This window comes from Trichosurus vulpecula, chromosome 3 (assembly GCF_011100635.1).
Source record: "Trichosurus vulpecula isolate mTriVul1 chromosome 3, mTriVul1.pri, whole genome shotgun sequence".
Taxonomy (NCBI): Eukaryota; Metazoa; Chordata; class Mammalia; order Diprotodontia; family Phalangeridae; genus Trichosurus; species Trichosurus vulpecula.
In genome coordinates this window covers 88,343,423-88,366,342 of record NC_050575.1, presented here as the reverse complement: position 1 = coordinate 88,366,342, position 22,920 = coordinate 88,343,423, and the positions used below count along the sequence as shown (strand labels likewise).

The window sequence follows — 22,920 nt, the reverse complement described above, 5'->3', positions numbered from 1 at the left end:
TTCCCTGTACGTTTCACAGATGGATGGAACGTATTTATTAGAAAGACAGGATTTTTTAAAATGGTAGAAAGGAAATAAGGTTTCACTGCAGCATTGCAGTCGGCACTTAGAAGTGTGCTCTCTTCTCCGCGTGGCCATGGCAACAGTTGTAGGAGGTAGCAAGAAGAGGGGACTAATGGAATGGAAGTACAGAAAACTAAGGATAGAATTGTGGAATCTGAGAGCTGGAAGGGCCTTAGGGATCACCAAGTCCAACCCCCTCCTTTGAGAGACAGATTAGTCAACCCGAGACTCAGAGAGGGGAAGTAACTTTGACCAAGGTCACAGTAGGGCAGGGGCTTGAAGCCTGGGTCTCCTGACTACTTATCCAATGCTGTTTTCACTACATGCTCCGTCTCCACAGAATCAAGTTTGTCTAAATCAGGGATTCTTAATGGGGGATCCATGAACTTGTTTTTTAAAAAGTAATTTTTATAAATATATTTCAATGTAACTGATTTCCTTTGTTGTTATCGTTCAAGCATTTCAGTCGTGTCCGACTCTCTGTGACCCCATTTGGGGTTTTCTTGGCAAAGATACTAGAGTGGTTTGCCATTTCCTTCTTCAACTCATTTTCAAGTGAGGAAACTGAGGTGAACAGGGTTAAGTGACTTGCCTAGGGTCACAGAGCTAATAAGTGCCTGAGGCCAGATTTGAACTCCAAAGATGAGTCTTCTGACTCCAGGCCTGGAACTCTGTCTACAATGCCACCTGGCTGCCTGATTTCCTTTGTAATCCCTGATACTTTGTACAGTTAAAAAATTATTCTGAGAAGCAGTCCATAGGCTTCCCCAGAATGTTTTGTAAACTTTAGAACATAATAGTTATTTATAATCATTATTCACAATCTCTAATTTATACTTAAGAAGGGCATAAAATACATCACTCAGGTCACATACCTGCCCTAGCAGAGGTGACAGCCACATTGATGAGATCGAGGATCTATGTAAATAAGGTATCCAAACCTCAGTATTATAAATCGAGAGTTGGAAGAGACCTTAAAAAGGCATCTAATCCAACTCCCTTATTTTACAGACGAGAAAATCGTGGCCTAAAGAGGTTGTTAGGTGGCTTGCCCAGGCCCACACAGCAGCACGTAGCAGAATCAGTAATTGTACCCAGACCTTCTGACCACAAATTCAGCCTGGTTTTCTACTGCCTGCTTGCTTCTATCACACTGTTCCATATCACTTCTCTTTTCCAGATATCTCATCTTAGAAAGGCCTTTTGTGAGATTCCTGGTATCTTTTAAGAAAAGCCTCATTCGACATTGATTGTTATGGTAGGGGCCACCTCTAAAAAGGTTCGGGGCCCAGGACAAAACACACGAACATTTTCATCGGGCTGGAATCTGGTTAAAATGAACCTCAAGGGCAATGTGGGAGGGAGGTGGGGATGGGGAAAGCAGGACTATGCCAGTGCTGTGTTGCCTTAGTGATAGATGAAGGGAGGGGGAGAAAAGGGTTGTACATACTGACACTAATTGTATTTGCTAATTGTATTCTTCTGTATGCTGAAGCCTGTTCTCCTGCTTCCTTTTTGCTTCTCTGAATCACTAGGTGACTCTGACTACCTGGTTCTCATGAGAGACTATGGGGGAGAGCCTCTAATTTGCCACGCCCTAGGAATAGATGACATTTGGATGGTTTAAGTGTGGCCTGGTAAGGGGATGGATTAGGTTATTGCTCAGTGTACTTTAACCTTACCATTTCTATGAATTATATTTAATGTTGAAATTCTTTTATCTTTTTTTTTTAAGAATAAAAGAAAAACAAATGAAAATGCTGACTCCTGTTCTGGGCTCCTGAATTAACTAATCTTAGTCAAAATGCCATCCCTCTGAAAACCTACATTTAAACATTCATCCTTGCTATTTATCAGAGAACTAAGTTATTTCTGCCAGCCTATACAGAATAACATCTGTTCAAGAACAGCTGGTCAGGCTGCGGCAAAGATCTGAGCTGTTTGCCAAAGCTTATGATCCTCTAAGGCTCTAAAAATGGCATGACTGTAGCTTTTTTTAAATGTCAGAATCTAAACTCGAGCTCACATTAGGGATACAAATTTGCTCTAGAAATCTATTTTAATTCCTCAAACGTACTGTTCCAATCTAGAAGCAAAATGTTCAAGTGCTGTTTTAGGCCTCACCCAGAAAACAGCAGTAAATAAGAAACTCTTTTCTTCTTCCAGCTCAAAGGCCTATTTTGGTGGGGAGAGGACCCAAATTGCACAACATAACAGATGATGAGGACTTATAAGAGAGAAGGTCAAGCCGAGCAGAGACATCTATACATTCTAAAGGTACCAGGGCCCTCAAATAAATATCTTTCAATTACTGCTTTATAGAATTCATTCTCCTCTGTGAGGTTTTCCACAAGGCCAGTATTTCCATGGCTTTTTTATATGCATGAGAATCTCATCTCACAGGGGAAATACAGGGGTTTTGCAGGACATGCATCACTGAAGTAACTTGGGCATATCAATGAAAAGTCCCTAGTCTACAAACAGCAGGGGTGAACAGCACATGGCAGTTCAAGGTACCATTTAGAGAAAAGAATACAAGGAGAAAAGCTTGGAGGAAGATTTCATGAAATGTTAAATCAGGAAGGGACCTGCTTTAACTAAAGGTCATCCATTCCAACCCCCTCTTTTGACATATGAGGAAGATAGTCCGTAAAAGCAGAGTGTAATGGGATACATACCCTTCAGCTGCAGCACTCACAGTGCAAGAAAGAGGCTTTTAAGAGAAAACACATCGCTACACACACACACACACACACACACACACACGCACGCACGCACGCACACACGGAAACAACCACTCACATCCCCACAGTCACCTACACCCCCAAACACACACTTCCACACAACATATACACTCCACATCTACATACCCCTACATTCTCACACAGAAATAATACAGATAAGCCACATCCACCCATCACACACATTCCCACACAATACACACTCCATACCCACATACCACACATACACACAAACACACACAAGTAACACACATACCCCATATCACACCCACATATACATATGTCTGCAGCAAATGTCCTTACCTTTTTTCTACCCTGGTGGCTTCAGGCAGAGGGCTAAGATAAATTTTATTTGCCATTTCCCTCTCTGTATCAGTAAGCTTTCTTTTATTTTTATTTTACTTTTTGGTCTGAACCTGAAATTTCATAAGTGTAAGACTCTCCCAGTGTAGAAACTCTCTTCAGCAATGCAAATCAGCAACTGGCTACTGAGGGTTGCCAACAGAGGGTTGCCTAGGCTAACCCAGGGTTAAGGGACTTGCCTTTAGTCAAGTCACACTTGTCAGAACTTGAACTCGGGTACTCTTGACTCCAAGGTTAGTCCTTTATTCCAAAAATAGAATATAGGGTTGCTTTATTATGTCATGAAAATGGGAATTGTAATTATTTCTAACTGTCAACTAAATAGGCCATGTGCCTACCTGGCCACACCCTTTACCATGGACTTTGTTTTAGGGATAGAAGTAAGGTTACCTAAATTAAAATTGCATATTCATACACATATATGTATATATTATTAAAATAAGACACACCATTACAAAAGCACTTTCTAGGATAAAATACCAACCATGCTGGCCAAATACTAGATGGATGGCAACCCTAGATGGCAGACTATTTTTCTTTTGTCTTTGTATCCCCAGTGTTTGATAGTGCCCTACGCGCAGTAGGTACCTAATAAATGTTTATTTGATTTAAAAAGGAGAAACAGAGAGAGGAAAAGAGAGAGGAAGAGGGAGACAGAGAGGAAAAGAGACACAGAGGTGGGCGGGGGGGAGAAAAGAAAGAGAGAGAGAGAGAGAGAGAGATGGAAACAGGAACAGGCAGGGGAAGGAGGAAAGCATTGCTAAAGTCTCCACAAAGAAATAAATTCCCGTTTCTTTCTGCTCCCCTCCTTCCCTACAAACTCAGATTATTCTGCCATAGGTAAAAGGGAAACCACACAACCAAAGGGCAAGAGAGAAAAGGAAAATCATGATCATAATGATGAACAGTTTAAATACATAACGATAGTGTTTATCTTTTGATCCTCCTTTCCATCGATTTATTTATAACAAGAACAACCCATACACTCCAGGCACTGGAGATAGGGGATGATTTTTAAAAGGTAGATGGGTTGGGTATAGCTGGGTCAGCAAACTCCCTCCCTAGTGGCTGCTTTCAGCCTAGAAAACCCAGGTAGGGCCAGGGCCACTGGACAATCACTGCTCAAAGTAGTGCCAGGCCTTGGCTCCTTCTTTGTGGAAGCTGGGGACTATCAGTGTGCAATGCTGCATTTAAATGCCAGATTTGTTAAATGCTTTGATTAATATAGATAAACTACTTTTGTAAGTGGCGTTTTTTTTTAATTGTTATGAGGTGTGGTGGGAGAGAAGTCCAGCTTCAGACACTAGCTATATGACTGGGCAAATCACTTAACCTCTGTCTGCTTCAGTTTCTTCGACTGTGAAATGGGGATAATAAAAGCACTTATCCTAGGGTTGTTATGAGGATCCAATGAGATAATAATTCTGTTTGCTCTCCAGTTTTCTTTTCTCCATACTGGCTGTCCCCTGTATCTGGAATGCTCTCCCTCCTCACCTCTACTTCCTAGAATCTCTAGCTTCATTCAAGGCTCAGCTTGAATGTCACCTCCTACGTGAAGGACTTTGCTGATTCCTAACTGCTAGTGCCTCTCCCCAACCCACTCAAAATTACCTTGTATTCATTTTGTATTTGCTCATACGTATACATATCATCTCCTTCCTCCTACACCCCCATCCAATAAAATGTAAGCTTCTTAAAAGTAGGGAATATTTATAGGAGCTTAATAAATGATTGATTAGCTGCAGAATGGTGCTTTACAGCTCATGCTTTTCACTGACTTCTTCTGTAGTTATAAGAAAAGGCTCTTTGATTCTGAGGCAAAGCCTACTGAAAGTCCCCAGATAAATTCCTGTCTTGCAAATGTTCTCAGATATCAGGACTACTCCCTAACTGTCCCATTAGGACATCTTATATACAATAGGCTTTCCAGAAGTCTAGAGACAGGGTGGTTTTGTGCAAGCAGGTATGGTCTGTGAAGCCTCATACGGGCTGGCCTGTTACCAATAAAAGCCACATAATAAAGAATCCATAAAAGTGTAGCTCTCAGTTCTGGAAGTAGAGAACATAAGACTCTATTACCTACAAATTCTTGGCATTCAAGACCCTCCATAATCTGCCTCCAATCTACCTTCCCAGCTTTATCTCACACCACTCCCTTTTTGCTCACTCACATTCCAGCTATGCCCCAATTTCCACCTACCATCTCAGTGTTTGCACAGGCTGATCCCTCCCCACCATCTCCCCACACACACACCCAATTTCGGTTTCCTCAGTCCCTAGTGTCTAGATCCTACTTCCTCATCTCTGTAAGTTGAAATCATTCTGTTCCTTAGAAGCCAGCTCAGGCTCCAACTCTGAATGATTCCTCCTTGCTCATATTTTTCATAGCAGTTTGCCAGGCTTTCTCTTTTGTTCTTTTCCCATTCTGCCTTGAATCTGTTTCTTCTATGTACATGTTTATCTTATTTCCTCTATCAGACTGTGAGCTCCTTGAGGGCAGGACCTGAGAAGACTCATCTGTATCCCTTGTATGGGAACGTACTGCCTGGCCCATAGAAAGTAAAAATAAATGTTTGTAAAATTGATTTGTTCAACTATTTCATCTTTTCTCATATCTATATTTTAGACTTCACAGTATGAAGTATTTATATCATGTCTGAAAGCAGGGCAAGGAGGGAAACTAAATTTCTGTTTTAAAAACAGAACAAAAATCTTTTCACTCAGATCATCATTTTCTATCATAGGATTTCTTACTTTATTCAACAAACCTCAAGTGCCTATTTACAAAACCCTAAGTTCCCACTCCAGGGTACAAAAAAAGAGAAAATGATACTGTCTCTGACCTCAGGAAGCTTACAGTATACTGGACCTTAAAAGACAATGTAATTGGACTCTCATTTACAGATAAGAAAATAGCGGCCCAGGGAAGTAAGAGGTCATTGAAGTCACATGGGAAGTGAGAAGCAAAGTTTAACCTCTATCAACTAAGTCTGGCTGGACTTCTTTCATTTAATATACATTATCTCAGTTTTCAGGCTTTATTAAAATAAGCAGGTATTTCTCCCCTCCAAAAACAAAACAAAACAAAACTACTAGTTTTATAAACTTTGTTTGAGTTGCCAAACTCAGCATCTTCACGTCCATTGGCCACATAGATGAACAGAAGGGCGATTATTTACCTTCTAGAAAGGGGGCCCCCTGGTTCACTTTTCTGCCCTGGACAACCCATTTTCTTACCATAGAAGACAAGTACCTGCCTACTCATCACATGCTAACTAAAATGTTATGTTTCCATATTCGGTCTCTGCAATCAACTTTGTAGTGTTTGGCCACCCTTTCAGCACTGGTTGCTCACTCACTCCCCTGACCGGATGGAATACTCCTTGCTCCCTATTTCCAGGCTCTTCTCTACTCCTGTCATTCAGTGTACTCTCTTCCTTTGAGGTTCACTCAATCCATAAATACCACCCAATCAAAATTCTGATAACTGCTGTCTATAGAACTCCCCTTCTTTCCTCGATGAGGTCAGTACCTGGCTCACAGTCTTTCCAGTCTTCCCAACTCTTTCCTGCATTATAGGGGACTTCACTATACATAATGATACTCCCTCAAACATCCTTATCTCCCAGTTCCTCAACTTACTCATTGATACTCTTGATCTTGGCATGGTTCACAAATGCTCAACTTCCATGTTTATGAATGCTAAAATTCTCTTTTCTAATCATAATTTGTTGTCATTTCACCCCTCCCTCTGTCTTGTAACCTCAGATCCTTTTTTTATCCTGTGACATCTAGTCCCTTGACCCCTAAGTTCAGTCCCAGACCATCACCCCTGCACTGGTTACACATTCCACCCTTCCCTATCTTGATCCCCTAGTGAATCAGTTCAATTCTACCTTATTCTCTTTTCTTGAATCTCTTTCCCCCTTATCCTGTTGCTGATCTTGCTCTTCCAGACTTCGGCCCTTGATCACACTTGCCATCCTATGCCTATACTCTTGTTCACATACTACTGAACAGAGCTGGAGAAAACCCCCAAACTGGGGTAACTTGCTCCACTACAAATTTATATTCTATAACCTCAACTGGGTCCTCACTGCTGCAAGGCAATCCTTTTACACCTCCCTGAGTGACTTATATCCTACTCACCACAACAGCTTTTCTAAACCCTTTTATTCCTTTTCAAAGCCCCCATAGCTCCTCCTCTCTCCACCCTCTCAGCTGGGAACTTTGCCTCGTATCTCACTGAAGATGAGAGCTTCCCTCTCTCCGCTCTTCCTCATCTCATACCATCCAGATAGTTCGTCACTATTTCTGACCACTCCTGTCTCACATGATGAAGTTGCCCTTTTCCTTGCCAAGGCAAATTCTTCTACATGTAAAAGTGATTCCATTCCATCCCCTCTCCTCTGGCAGATTCCCCTGTCTTTCATTTCCACTCTCTCACTTATCTTCAATCTCTCCCCTGGTATTGGTTGCTTCCCTATTGTCTACAAACACCTGTCTCCGTGCTAAAAAAATGATTTGATCTTTCCATCCCTATTAGCTATTATCTCATGTCTCTTCTTTTTGTGGCTAAATACCTTGAGAAAAACCATGCACAATATTTCCTTCTGCTTCCTTTCCTCTCACTTCTCAACTCTCTACAGTTTAGCTCCTGCCCACATCATTCTGCTCTCTTTAAAGTTACTAAAGATCTCTGAATTGCCACATCTAATGGTTTTTTCTTAATCCACATCTTTCTTAGCCTCTTTGTACCTGTTGACACTGTTAATCACCCTCTTCTCCTTGATATTCTTTCCTCTCTAGGTTTTCTTGACATTATCCTCTCCCTCCTACCTATATGACCACTCCTCATTCTCCTTTGCAGGATCTTCATGCAGGTCACGCCCACTAACCATGGGTGTCCCCTAAGGACTCTAGGCCCTCTGCTTGTCTCTATACTGTTTCTCTTAGTGATCTCATCAGTTCCTATAGATCCAATTCTCCTATGCTGAGGATTCTCAAATCTACTTAACCAGCCCTCTCTGGTGGCATCTAAACTCAAATCTCCATCTGCCTACTGGATATCTCAAACTGGATATCCAGTAGACATCTCAAACTATATATGAATCCAAAACTGAATTCATTATCTTTCCTCCCAAACTCTCTCCTTTCCCCGACTTCCTTATTAGCCTTATGGGTACCACCATCCTCTCAGTCACGAGGGCTCAGAACTTAGAAGTCATCTGTGATGCCTCTCTTACCACCACCACCCCATATTTAATTTGTTGCTAAGTCAATTTTACCTTAGTAATATCTCTCATATAGGCCACTTTTTCTCCTCTGATTCAGGCTCTTATTACCCTATATTGGAATGGCCTACTGGTTGGCTTACCTGTAACAAGGACTCAAGTCCATCCTCCAGTAGCTGTCAATATAATCTTCCTGAAGTGCAGATCTGACCATGTTACCTCCCTCCCCTACTTCATACTCTCATGGCTCTCTATCTCCTCCTCCTCTTCTATCTTTCTCTAGATCAAATATAAACCCTTTTAGTGTTCAAAGCCCTTCATAACCTGCTACCACTCACCACCACCATCTTTCTCATCTTCTTACACCTTACATCCTGCCACATACTTTGCGATCCAGCGACACTGGCCTCCTTGCTGTTCTTCAAACAAGATATTCCACCTTGCAACTCCAGATATTTTCACTGGCTATCTTCCCATGGCAAGAATTCTCTCATTCCTCATCTTTGTCTCCTGGCTTCTCTGACTCCACTAAAGTCCCACCTTCTATAAGATCTTCTATATTCCTGATCCCCCTTAATTCAACTGCCTTATTTCCAATTTATTTTCACATAGTTTGTTTGTATGTAGTAGTTTGTATGTTGTCTCCCTCGTTAGAGAACTCCTTGAGAGCAGGAACTATCTTTTACCTTTCTTTGTAACCCCAGTACAGTGTTAGGGTTGATTGATGAAGAAAAAAAGGCTAAGTAAACTGAATCTGTCCCTAAGGACCTTAGTCTTTACCAAGTCATCCCTGACACCCCCAAATGCAAAGTGACATTTTATTCCTTAAATTTTTCATAGCATTTTGCTTGGCTCTAGTTCTCCTTCATATTTATATCACTCTCCTTTGTACCATAGCTGTTTTTGTACCTGTCCTCTCACTGGAGAGGTAAGCTCCCTGTGAGTAGGCCCTGTGTCATATCAGCATCCAACTTAGTATTTTGCACAGAATATTTGATTAATGGTAATTGAATTGAATTAAATGAAGATTAAGAGTGGGTAATTATATTTCTGGTGTAATTTTAGGGCAGACCTACACATAAATAACAAAATTTGTCTCACAACTTGGCATAATTCTTTCCTGTACATTAATTCTAGAATTTAGGCACCAGTGACACTACACTAATGGATACTAGCATTAATGTGTCACACATCACATTCCTGAGATTACAAAAGGATTTCCAAACCCCGTGAGTTCTAAATCTACAGCGCTTTCTAAATCAAAGTGAACAGTCCTCATATGTTGGGCACGTCAAACCAGAAAGAGATGGCTTCCTATTACATCCCTCAGATGACTTAAAATCAAGTCAAAGTCATCTCAGAATGCTAACCATGACTTAGGATCATAGATTTAGAGCTGGAAATTACCTCAGAGCCCATCTAATCCAAACCTCTCATTTCACAGGTGAGGAACTGAGGCCTAAAGAGATTCAGTGACTTTCACTGTACCACACTACCTACGAGGTGGCAAATGACTTGAACCTCCATTAGTTTCACACTGGTTTCTATCCAATCACAGCAGAGGTTTGGCCCTGCTATCTATCCCTATCAGGAAGCTGTACCTATTGCATTAGTGAAAGAGGAGAAAATATCAGGGCTTAAACTTTCACATTATAGAACTGTTCAGAGGCAAACCCAAACATCTTCATGCTTACTCCTATATTGGGGGCAACCTTCCTTCCCTGTGAGGGAGTATGACTGTTAGGGTGAAGTGGTTCAGATCTAGGTGGAATGAAAGAAAGTTCTGCCCCCTTATCCTACAGGCATTGCTTATTATTTTCTTGGCAGTGCTTTGATCTATGCACTGGAAGATGAAGAATCTTTTTCAATTTCTATCTTTTGAGATCAAATTGTTATTAGCAATTTTATTAAGTAATGTATTCTGGGACAGTATGCTTAATTATAAAATCTTGAATTAAATGCCCAACTCTTGGTCTTGTAACTATTGTTAAACCTCAGATTTAGACCTGAAAATGACTTTTAAGTATTGAGTTCAACACTTGGTTTATAGATGAGGAAACTGATCATGTTACTTGCATAAGATCAAGGTTATTACACTAGAGTATATGCTAGTCCTGGAATAGAAGGGTAACAACTTTAATTTGTATGTTGAAGAGGCCAAGTCTCTATTTAGATCTGAGTGATGGCAGCTTTGGTTTTAGCCAGGGACTTGGAAATATGGAGGCATAATTTCTAACAGAATCAGGACAAACAGTAGTGGCTCTTCAATGACAACACCCCAAAGCTGAACTTCCCTGACAATCGGCTTATTCCAATGATTTTCACTTTTAAAATAACACTATACCTTAAATTTTCTGTTTAGCTAACAGAAGCAGGCTGGACTGCTATATTTACGCCTGACTTAATCAATGGCCTCTCAAGTAAAAATAATTGATAGCATGATAAATGTAAATGTGTGTGTGTGTGTGTGTGTGTGTGTGTGTGTGTGTGTATAGGGGAGGGGAATTCAATCCAAAATTATTGTGTTCCAGTCATCAATAAAAAAGCTCAATTTTCTTGAATACCAAATTGATACAACATCCCTTGGCTATAACATTCATGTACTGTGTGTCTGACAGCCATCTGTAATAAGGTGAAAGCTTCCTTTGTGTCAGTGGGGTACTGACAAGTCCACATGGAACCTTTCTGATATCCTTCTCTAAAGCCACACTCAGTTTTATGGGAGCACAATGTATTCATGTGTGCAAAATAAACAATTGTCTAAAAAGACATTTGAGTTAAAAGTTTTATTCATTCAACATCTCACATTACAAATATTTAAAAATTATATGCATACTGGTATAAATAGTCATTTGCAAACTATTTAATAACATTAATTTCCACTAGCACTTCAACAAATGAACTCTTTAAAAAAAGGAACTGTGTTATATAACTTAGAGTAGAACATACAAAAATATGAACTTAACGTGAAAATGACTTTAATAAAAAATGAATTACCCTTATTTAAAATGCTATAATAAATACTACAACCTCCCCATACACAGTAAAAACTATATGGAAATTCAGCCAAGTAGTACAATTAACTGACATACTTAAATAACTTTTCCTTCTGATAATATGAGCAATACATTTGGAAAAAAAACATCAGGGATTAGTAAAAACTAGACACCCACTTGCTAAAAGTTTCACTTCCAAAAAATATAACAAAAATCTGATGAAAATTATAAAAACTAATTATACTTTAAAATTTAAAAATATAAAAAATAAAACAGTTGATACAATATTGTCCCAATTCTTACAATGCTATCAATCACAGTAGCTTGAAAATAAGATAATAAAATAAAGCAAATGACCAAAACCTCTTTTATTCCATTTTTTAAAAATAATCTCAAATTTACATTAGTAGAAAGATTGATTTCTGATTCTTTTCTTTAGAAACACCAGCAAGAAAGAGGATTACTATAACAGTAGAAAATGACATTTTTAAATGTCTGCAATTAAAAACAAAGAAGTACACTGCAAAGATCTTTCAAAAGTCTGAAATAAGTATTGCACATAACAACTTGAAGTTAACTTGCCACAATTCATCACATTCAAGTTTTAAATCACCTTTTAACAGAAGGTTCAACTCTTCAAAACAAAAGGGGTGAATTATCAAGTCTTTCCAACAGCACTCTTATAAAATGCTAAATTCATTCACTGCAAGTTTTATTTTGCATTCTGCAGAGGTCTGTGTATGGAGAAGTATATATACTATACCAAAGCATGGGGCCAGAGGGACAGGGAGAGGGTTCCTTTACATAGAAAATAATCAGAAACACTTTATTTTACATTGCAAAAATAACCATGTAATTACTCTGTAACTACATTGTAAATACATGGCTGGTGCCATGCTAGTGCGCTAGAACTACATGCTTGGGAAATTGAAGTGATACCCTAAGATCTGTAAACTAATTACATGTTAATTATGTTTTGAGTTACATGGTAACTCCCAACTACAATCCCATGTAATCCGAAGGACATCTCACCGCTAAAGTCCAGAGTAATAGATATAATTGTTTATGCCCTGTAAATTGAAGTGTAACCAAATAATCTGCAAACACGCTTGTCACACAATCACCACAAGTGGATATTAGTAGAATAACAATTTCTTACATTAGTCATGCATACTAACATTACATACCTACCACATGGCAGGCTCAGTTTTTCTTAAATATAATTTAAAAGAGCAGACATCTCTGAATCAAACACCGAACATCAATTTGTTAATATTAAAAATGGCTAAACATTCACCAAAAACGTCTGCATTGTGTATAATTTAAAAAACTTAGTAAGAAGCTGTAGACAATTTTGATGTTACTTTAAATTTCTACCCTACGCTTATGCATTTAATTTTCGAGGAACTACAGTGTTATCTGTCACTTTCATGCTTTTTTTTCCTTTAATTCATAACTTTACATATACTATTTCTTAAATTATATGTACACCAAATAGCTGGTGCTGGGCTAGGATGTTTAAGCAACATGCTTTCTCTTCTCTGCAGATTCTAAAATAGCATTGCCAGTGCACAACATCCATAATTCCAAATGTATGCAGAGCACTGAAATGTATAAAAAGCAGAATATAAGAAAATAAAATTTATTAAAATTATTTATATTAAAAAATGAAGTATATGAAGATCTCTCAGTAATAAAAGTACAAAAAGCTACTCTTTGCAATATGAAAAATTGAGGTATTGCATAAAGAGATATCCCGTCAGTGAAAAGTGTGCCTAAAAATGCTCACTGTTGGAAAAACAAGATATACAAAAGTAGTGCATAACAAATATACATTATGTGCATGACAAAATAAGTTAGCTACAAAAACACTGTACCGAAATTCAGCAGGTCATGTACAAAGGGAAAATTATTATTCAAAGCTAGTTCTCAAACAGTGTTATCTCTTGTAATGTTAACTCATCACACCTGTTTACTGAGTAGGAACAGCACAGTAGCACACCCCAAGCCACCTACAAGCATTAAGGAAAAGAAAGAAAAAGGAAAAAAAAAAAGGTAAATGACCAACCTATAATTATGTAGTTCAGGAGAAAAGGAAAAGTCCCTGACAATCTACAATAAGAGCACCCTCCATTTGCATTACAGCTGTCCATAATTTCAGGGATTTCACTAAAAGCAGCTCCCTTTCTATACTTGACTACTTAAGACAGCAAATGTCTCCATTTTGACCTTTGGAAATTAACAGGTATAGTTCATTAAAGCCTGTATTGAAAAAAAAAAAAGAAGAAAAAAAGAAATGACTGCTTCTCAGAAAGATAATTGGGTGGGGTTGGGGGGGAGGGGGAGGGGGGGGGTCACAGACCAGGTGTTTCCACAGCAGTGCTGAAGCAAGTCTTTGGTTTTTAAATGTCTAAGATGGTACTTTTAGGTAGCACAGCTAGCAAGATTGCCGTCCAATTTTTTTCTATGTATCACACACTGCTGAACGATCCTTTTAATGATGAACAGGGCATTAGTAAGAGAATGTCAATTCAAATAAAAGTTAATCTCACTACCAGAGCTTCAAGAGACTATTTTAATCATACCCCTTGAAACATACTGTTCAACATGTTATAATGCCTTTCCAAGCTAGAATTTATTTATAATAAAGCATGCAGTACTCAATGAAGTTGGCACTTCAAACATTGTGACTATGTCTCATGCTAAGTTCTGAAATTTTACTGTTATTTATTCTATAGGAAGAGTAAAGATAGACATATGTACCTTTGCACAGATTTACACAGCTATTGTTGAGCTCAAACAGTGCAAAACACTTTGCAACTACTTAGCTTTTTCATATTCATCATCTATGTCACAACTACATTACAGGATATTCAAAGTGACTTTACATCTAAGAGTAAGCCAATCAGCAGCCAATTTCTATGGTGGTATTAATTTTTTTTTCTGAGTTTCTGCTATTCAGTGAAATCACTGTAGCACAAAATCAGACTGATATCCTTGAGGTATCTCTAGGTTTTATTTTTTTTTCTTCATGTCAAAATGGAGATCAAAGGCTGGCACCTGATGCATGTTAGTAAATTAGGATATAGAGTTATATATAACATCAAAAATAAAATCTATACATTTGTTCGTCGGGAGAGGAAATGCTAGTCTTTCCACTAGTTGTCCGTGATTCTAGCTTTGGTAGGATTCCTGGGGCTGTAACCAGATGATTTAGCTTAAAAATAAATAAGTGCACTCCCCCCTCAGTAGTAACTTGACCCAATTTTTTTTTTACATTCGAAGCTTTTTAAAGTGTTTAGATGGAAATATATCTAGCTCTGCCTACGTTACTATTTTTTTTTGATGTGGTAGTAACTCAGAGGCACAACAAAATTATATTCAGCCTCCAAACCCTTAAAATATTAATTACAATGCTGCTTCAACCTTGCTCATGCATTTGCATCACTTTACCATGCTCTTTCCTGTTAAAAGGTAATTGTTACCTTCTCCCATTGCTGTTAAGATTTAAAAAAAAAATAAGGGGACAAAAGCATAAAAGGAAAAGGCAAAAAGCACTTCCCTGGGGAAAAAGTGTCAGAATAGACTGATAGTGTTATTGTTGCATGGTTATTTTAATAAAAGTATTCTTATATGTTATATTATTAACAATAATTTAATTAAAAAACCAAAATACTCTATTGTTTCATTTCTCTTTTTAATATTTCTCTCTCTCCTCTAAGAAAATGTTGCACAAGGTTTGGATCCTCTTGGTTTGGCAAAAACAAGAGAACAAAACTTCTGTGCAACATGATATCGATACGAAAAGGAGTTCAATACAGTTTTCAATGACACAAGAATCTACAAAATACCTATATTATAGGTCATTCTTTTCATTATACTATTGTTAAGTTACAGCCTACTACAAAAGGACATGCTATTTTAAAGGGGGAGGGGAAGGGGTCTGGATCAACAGAAGAGTGCACTTATTCTGAGGCCTGCAAATAAGTACTGCAGTGATCATTTAGTTCCAGCGGAATGAAATATGTCTAGGACGATCTCCCCCTTCCTTCACCAGGGGCTTGTGGAATTCCCTGCCAGCGCGAGAATGGATAGCAGCCCAGCAATATTCACAGTAATACTGTAGACAGGTAACATTAGCACAGAAAAATGGAGCAAATTTCCCCCCACAACGGGCCCCCTGACATTCATCGCACAGCTGATCATCCAAGACATATGGCTTAACTTCCACCTGCAATAAAAAAAAATGTTTTTTTCAGTGGCAACATAAAGCAATAGTTTACCATACATATCAGTCTTTATCACTTGTCCAAATGAATTTGTCTCAAAGTGACTACACACAAAAGGTCAAAGTAAAGAATGTTGTTATTTAGTTGTTTCAGCCTCTTTGTGAACACTTCTGGGGTTTTCTTGGCAAAGATACTGGAGTGGTTTGCCATTTCCTTCTCCAGCTCATTTTACAGAAGAGGAACTAAGGCAAACAGGGTTTAAATGACTTGCCCAGGGTCACACTGCTAGTAAGTGTCTAAGGCCAGATTTGAACTCAGGAAGATGAATATTCCTGATTCCAACTCTCCGCCCCCCATCCCACCAAGTGCAGCTAGATGGTGCAGTGGATAGAACACTGGGCTTGCAATCAGGAATCAGGAGAAGGATGCTAGAAAGGGAAAAAAAAAGGCATATGCCACAACTGTGACATTAAATTATTATTTCTCCTTTACTGAGCAAATAGACTCTTCATCAAAAACATAAAAATTTTAAAAAATCAATAATGCATGGGTTTCCAAAGACTTCAGTACTGTGAAGATGGAGGTGTTGTGTTACAAGGAAGCTACTACCTTGTCTCAAGTGGATCAGAAAAGTAGGATTTATTCATTGGAAGAAACCTAAGTGCCCTCTCTAATGAAGCTTTTGGTCCTATGTTTATCTAATAAACAATAATAATAATTATATGAACCCAACCAGACCGTTCTCCATTACCATAAGCCTTGAAAATGACAAACCAAACACAGTTGAATATTATAGATAAAAGTGGTTAGGACACTCATAGAAAACAAAATTCCTTTTTAAATATCTTAGGAAAGCATAGTTTAGCTTGGCTTTTCAGTTAATTTTAATTAGGCCTTATTAGGCTGACTAGGAAAGATGGAGGATAAAACATTTTTAGAAATATATAGGACATTACATGAATGTATGCTGCAAATGATACCTGCCAATTTATCAGGATCACATCTTTGCAGTGATGTGTTTAGAGAGAAAGCATTTTGATTACATATAATTCAGAGTATGCTTTAGCTCTTACCCGTTTATCAATCTCCCCATGCTGCAGCTGGACAAAGCGTGCACTGATAGCAGCTATGTAACTCTGTTGATTTGAAAATGCAACCCGCCCAGCTCCTTTTGGATACTTCAGCTCAGGATCAGTGTCAATTCCAGCATAGCACACGCCTCCGTAAAGTCGATCCATTATCATTGCAAGCTCCACTAAATCAGAAAGCACCATAAAGACATTTAAGAAATGTTTATATGTTTATGTCTCCAAGCCTACTTTGGCACAAGAAATATCTTGGAAAACATTTTCTACGTTTATTTGTATACTAGGGTCACTTCATTAATATTAGTATCAGGTGGTACCAGCATTAAATGAATTATTTTCTTAATTACTTGTTTGAAAGATACTATGGTATGCACCAGGAACACAGGAGTCTTAAAACAATCCACCAATGATGGAAAGCACAAAGACATTCACTGGTTAGAATCCTGTCAAGTATTCCTATGAAGTGGGAAATTTTATGGCCATATTTATCTACCTCAAGTCCAGTACAATTTGCTAAATTTGCAGTACTCATCAAAGACAATGTACTTTTTTTTCTATTATATTTTATAATTTTCGTAATCAGAATCCTGTTTTTATATGCTTCTCTATTAAATTCTAAGTTTCCTGCAGACAAGTTTTGCTCATTCTATAATTAGAGCTCCATGTGCCTCTGAACCCTGTCATTCAGAATTCAATAAACAGCTATTGTTTGATTAGTAAAATGAACAAACACTAAACGTTAAATATAAACAATCTGCTTCATCTTGAAGGGCTTTTTTTAAAGCAATTCCTTTATGTAACAGATACTCTTCTAAAACATGTTATTTTTCGAAGCATACCAGCTCGTAATGGTCGAGGAACACCACCAACAAAAATGGTTTTTCGTGGATCAAGAGGTTGAGAACCATCCATCACAAAGTCACTATCACTGAGATTCCAAGGTCGTATCTGTACCTAGAGGTTTCCAAAACAAGAATTTATCATTCCTAACACAGATTTGTAGACAAGAATTATATTTTAAAAATTATAAACATTTCATATCTAAAATATTTATTCCCTAATTTGCAAATCTGAAGTTTTTTTTTAAATGGTTATTTATTTGCTATGCACATGAACCAATATCCAGACTTCTCTGGAGAGCTTGTTTTCAGGAATTCCACAAATGAGGCTTCCAGGGCAGCTTGAGTTAGTGGATAGAACGCAGTACTTGGAGTCAGGTGAAGACCTAAGTTTGACTCCTACCTTAGACACTTACTAGTTGTACGACCTGTCTTAGCCTCAATTACTTTGTAAAATGAAGGTAATAATTTCACTTCCCTTTCACTGGTGTTGTGAGGATCAAACGAGATAATAAACAAAGTGTTTTGTAAACACTGGCACTCATAAAAAAGCTAGCTCATATAATTGCTGCCTGTGTGACCTCCCAGCAAGTCACTTAACTCCCTTCATCAGTAGAATGAAGGAGGTGAACCAGACAGCCTCTGAGGTCCCATCCAGTTCTAGATTGATGTTTCATTCATTCATCATTCACAAAATAACTGGCCTGAGATATGTAAGCTGGGGGTTATGTGATGATCCCCCAACTCAACAGAGTCAGTCACACAATTTAATCACACATGATGAGGTTTTAATGTGGTAACAAGGTGTGAAACTAACTGTAAAATTGTAACCACACTTGGTAAGCCCTTTATGAATTGTAAAGGAGTCACCCCATTGGAAGAGCAAAAACTGGACATGCCTTTACAAGGTTTTTAAATACCTAAATTCTGGGGAATTCAGAATTGCAAGTAGGGAACTGCCTGTGGAGGAGATCCTCTGCAAGGAGTGGGAGAGAGGGAAATTCTCTCTGCTCCTTGTCCCTTCTTCTCCCTTCCCCCCATGGCCTTGTAGATAATTTGTTTGTTCAGCCAATCAAATTGTTCTCATCTCTGACTTAATCAGAGAAGTGTTTCCATCTCATAAAGGTAACAGCAGGTGTTAACACCTTGTTTAATCGTCATTACCTCATCACTTGTGACATTCTGTAACTATTCTAAGTTAGGGGAATGGAAATTACAACCTCCTTTCCCATATATACATAATGCTTTTTAATCAAATATGGGTTGGTATCCCCTGATAACCACTGATCAACCAGTACATGCCCAGGAAATGCAAATCAAATTCAATATTTATCTAAGCAAAAGCAGTAGCAATGTAAAACTGGTACTATATAGTTCATAGTTCATTTCAAAATCAAATATAAATATCACTTTCATTAACTACTTTTTGGTGATCACTCACTTTCCTCTACAATAGAAAGGCTACACAAGAAGCGGTAACACATGGTATTTAAGACTACATGCATATATCTACTAAGGTTTTCGCTTGGATATACCATGACAGGTCAAAGTAGACACAGTGAGCCCTCACAGGACATGTAAAAGTTGGGTGGGAGAGTATTTCTTGTATGCATATCACAGTAAGATTATACAGAACTCCTGACTTACTAGGCTCCAGAACAACCTTGAATAGCAACAAAATCTGTCTGGGAGGACTCCTAGCCCAAGCTATTACCAGTCACCAAGCCAACCTTCAAAGGTTCCAAATCAATCCAGGGGTATACAGAGCAATGGATTTAGAACAAGCCCTGGGTTCTAGTCCCTGCTATATCACTGGTGGTGTGACCCTAGAGACAAAACCAGATAAACCCACAACAGAGAAGATGAGAAAAGAGAAAAATGAAGGGAAATTGCACAAGGGCAGGGAGGAAAGGTTCCTGGAGCCATTCATAAGAAAGAGACATTCTGAAGTCATGGAAACTGCCCTACTTCTTAAAGAATGTACTAGGAAGCAAAGCCAGGAAAATAATCCACACGATTACTATGAAAATGTAAATGTAAAGGACAACAGCCACAAAACAATCAGACAATGAATGTTTGAAATTTTTTTTTAAAAAAAGTTTTATCACAAAGAAGAAATAAGAGAAGAGTACATGGTTATATAATGTCCTATTTTTTTCACTGGTTTTGACAGGTTTTACTGAATTTTTTCTCTTCCTCTCTTTCTTTCTTTTCTCCCCCTAAATTCTTTGTTATAAGAGATGGCTATCTGGGAGGGACACAAATGGAAATCTAGACAATGAAAAAATAAAACAGATCAATAAAATATATTTTAAAATATATTAGGACCTATTATGATTTTTGGTTTGGATTCTGTCTGAAAACACATCAATCATATAGGTGACATCAGATTGGTTAAAATTTTTCAGTCTGCAGATGACAAAGAAAGCTTATATCTTTTTGGAGCCAGATCCTATAGTTTCAGTGAAATCTGACTTACTGGCTTATCCTTGATAGTGGGACTGGATACACAAAGGTAGAGTTTCCCATCTTCTTCAATACAAGCATCAATTAAAGCCTGAACAGAGCTTTCATCTTGGAATAGCAAAAATGCATATCCTGAGAGAAAAAAAAAAACAGATGATTGGCAGCATTTTCTCAGGATTCAAATTTGTAATACATTTTATCAATAAATCATATCTATGTTATCAATGCAAATGAGGATGGCATTCAATCTGTCTGTTTCCTCTTATGTAAAATGGGGATAATACTTATATTACATTCTTTACAGAGCTGTTATGAGGAAAGTTTCTTGAAAAAATTGAAGCACTATAGAAATACTATTATCAATTCACACTGATTAAGGGATTAGGCTTGAACATGGGAAGGGAGAGGACAATCCAAAAAGAAACTTAAAATAATATCTAAGATAAGTTTTTTGACTGGATCTGATAATACTATGATATACAGTAAGTTTCCTAATGAATTCCCCCTGTCCCCCCAAATAATAAAGCACCTTTTAAAATAAAAGTTATGTTCAGAATCTATGAGGAAACTTTTTAGGAGACATTTGTAAAAACTGAAGTCTAATCAGGAAACGTACAATTAGAAGGCAGCAAGTATGGTATGGTAGAAAGAGCAATCAATTTAAATCTAGAAGATCTGCGTTCTAGCCTCTGCTGTTTACTGGTATAACCCTGGGCAAATCACAGTCTCTTTGGACCTCAGATTCCTCATCTGTAAAATGGGACTAATAATATCTGCACTGTATACCTCACAGGATTATTGGGAGGAAAGCCCTTTGTAATTCTCACAGCATATAGAAATATGAATTATTAAAAGTGAAGCGCTTGGTTATATAATGCCAACAGGCAAACAATTATTTTAAAAACCAAAAATATGCAATATTTCAAAACTTGAAAAATACCTTTAGGAGGAAAGTAGGATTTGCTTTCTGCTTTATGAGGCCAGTCCACAATCAAAGGGCCAAAACGACGAAAACTGGCTGTGATTTCATCTGATCAAAAGCAAAACAAGGAAAGTGAGAAATTTTAAACCTCTGAAAAGGCTTTCAAATAATTTTTGATGAATATTTTGGGTGGCACATGTTTATGCCATGTTATCCATTTGAAGAGCCCACTAGTTCATGGAAGAACTTCTGTAAGTCCAGAAAGAATAGGCAGATATGTAGAAGTCAGAGAACAAAGAAAATCTGTAGGTGGTGAGAGGGGGAGGCAGGGGCCCAGAAAATGAAGAGAGGATGTATTCAAAATATAAAGCTTGTGGTTTTGTCCCTCTCAAAAGTTAATAAGAATAATATATTTTTGCTCACTGGCTTTCAGAACATTACCTACAGTATACAGTATGTCTCTATTCTATTTTAAGTGATTCTTCCATTTCTCACATTGATACTGAGCTGTCAACACACCAAGAAAGAAGGCAAAAGGCAAGACAACATCACAATACTCATTTAGGCTTAATTCAGACTGCCACGCGCGTTCATGTTATCCAAGCTTGACCCCTGGACAAATGTGAAAGCACCATTAAAATTACCTACTGATGTTCTACACGAGTACAGAACATACACGAGCTTAAAGAAAACATTCTACAACTCTAAAATTTTACTAAAATTTTGAAGTGAACTTTAAAGATTTCTAATCTTTAAGATACAATAATTGTTCCATTTCCATCTTAATTTTGCAAACCAAACCCAAATAATACAATACACAGGTCTGACTATGGTACTCCCATCTTCAAAAACCTCCAGTAGCTGCACACTGCTTATAGAATAAAATACAAGGCTTTCCATCATGTGGTTCCAATCTTCCCTTTCTATCTTATTTCACTCTGCTGCCCCCAGTGTTTTACATTCTAACCACTCTGGATTATTAGCCCTTCCCTGATTTTCTACTAGACAGTCTCACCTCTGTACATTTGCACAGGTTATCATTACTGGAATGCATTCTAAGGTCCCTTCCAGTTCTAAATTTATGAACCTATCACCTGTTTATTGAAGTCCTTTTCTTTCAAGGCTTTGTGCCATTCTTCCCCATCAAGTCTTCCTGGATTCTCTTGGCTGAAAGTGATCGCTTCTTCCTCCCATTTCAGAGAGTAGGTACTTAACATTTGTTGACTGATGTTGATCCATAATCATATTCTAGTCTTATATTACAGTTATTTGTGCATGCTTTATGCCCCATTAAACTGTAAAACACTTATATCCCCAATGTCTAGCATAGTGCCTTCCTTGCACAAAGTAGGCATGTAATAGAGCTTTGTTAAATTAAATAGAATCAAGAAAGAAATATGATATCCCATTGTGTGATATATGATTAAGGTAAAAGTTTAGAATAGGAGCCTCTAAGGTCTCTTCCAAATCTAAAGGCTCTGTGATTCTATCTTCTTACCACACTATCAGAATTCCTTCCACCCATAAGTCCGTGGTGAGTTTTTGTCTTATCCTGCCTGAAACCAGGCCTTTGTGCCACTTCTAGACCATCTCATCACCATACAATTGCACATGGGTACCCCTCGTCTTTTCGGTTCTTATGTTGTCTCCCCTCATTTGAATATAAACTCTTTTAGGGCAGGAACTATTTTGCTTGTTTATAATTATATTCCCAGTCCTCAGCACTGTACTTAGCACACTGTAAGTGCTTAACAAATGCTTTAAGACTCTGTAAGTCTAACCTAAATCTGAAAGATTTCTCATTTTAAAATTAATTAATTATTCTATTTCTATTTGAAAACCAAACCAAAATAATAAAATAAACTCATCCAACTATGACATGTCCATGCTCAAAAATCTTCAGCAGCTCCACTCTTTCCTCTCTGAATTTAGATTTTCAACCAAGTGGTACCATCTACTGTGTACCTCTTCTCTCTATA

At 37.9% G+C, this 22,920-nt stretch overlaps 1 protein-coding gene across 2 annotated transcripts in view; it reads right to left on the bottom strand.

The window, feature by feature from the left end:
- Positions 1-13,731: 13,731 nt before the first annotated feature.
- The window catches only part of CPEB4 (cytoplasmic polyadenylation element binding protein 4), an 81,396-nt gene continuing 72,207 nt past the window's right edge, over positions 13,732-22,920 (bottom strand). For both annotated transcript variants that reach the window (XM_036748732.1, XM_036748733.1), the window contains 5 exons: positions 20,960-21,049; positions 20,033-20,151; positions 17,554-17,668; positions 16,700-16,881; positions 13,732-15,628 (listed from right to left, as the gene is read on the bottom strand). In XM_036748732.1, the coding sequence (XP_036604627.1) occupies positions 15,401-15,628; positions 16,700-16,881; positions 17,554-17,668; positions 20,033-20,151; positions 20,960-21,049 (734 nt within the window). In that variant the 3' untranslated portion in view covers positions 13,732-15,400. The remainder of the gene's footprint in view (positions 15,629-16,699; positions 16,882-17,553; positions 17,669-20,032; positions 20,152-20,959; positions 21,050-22,920) is intronic.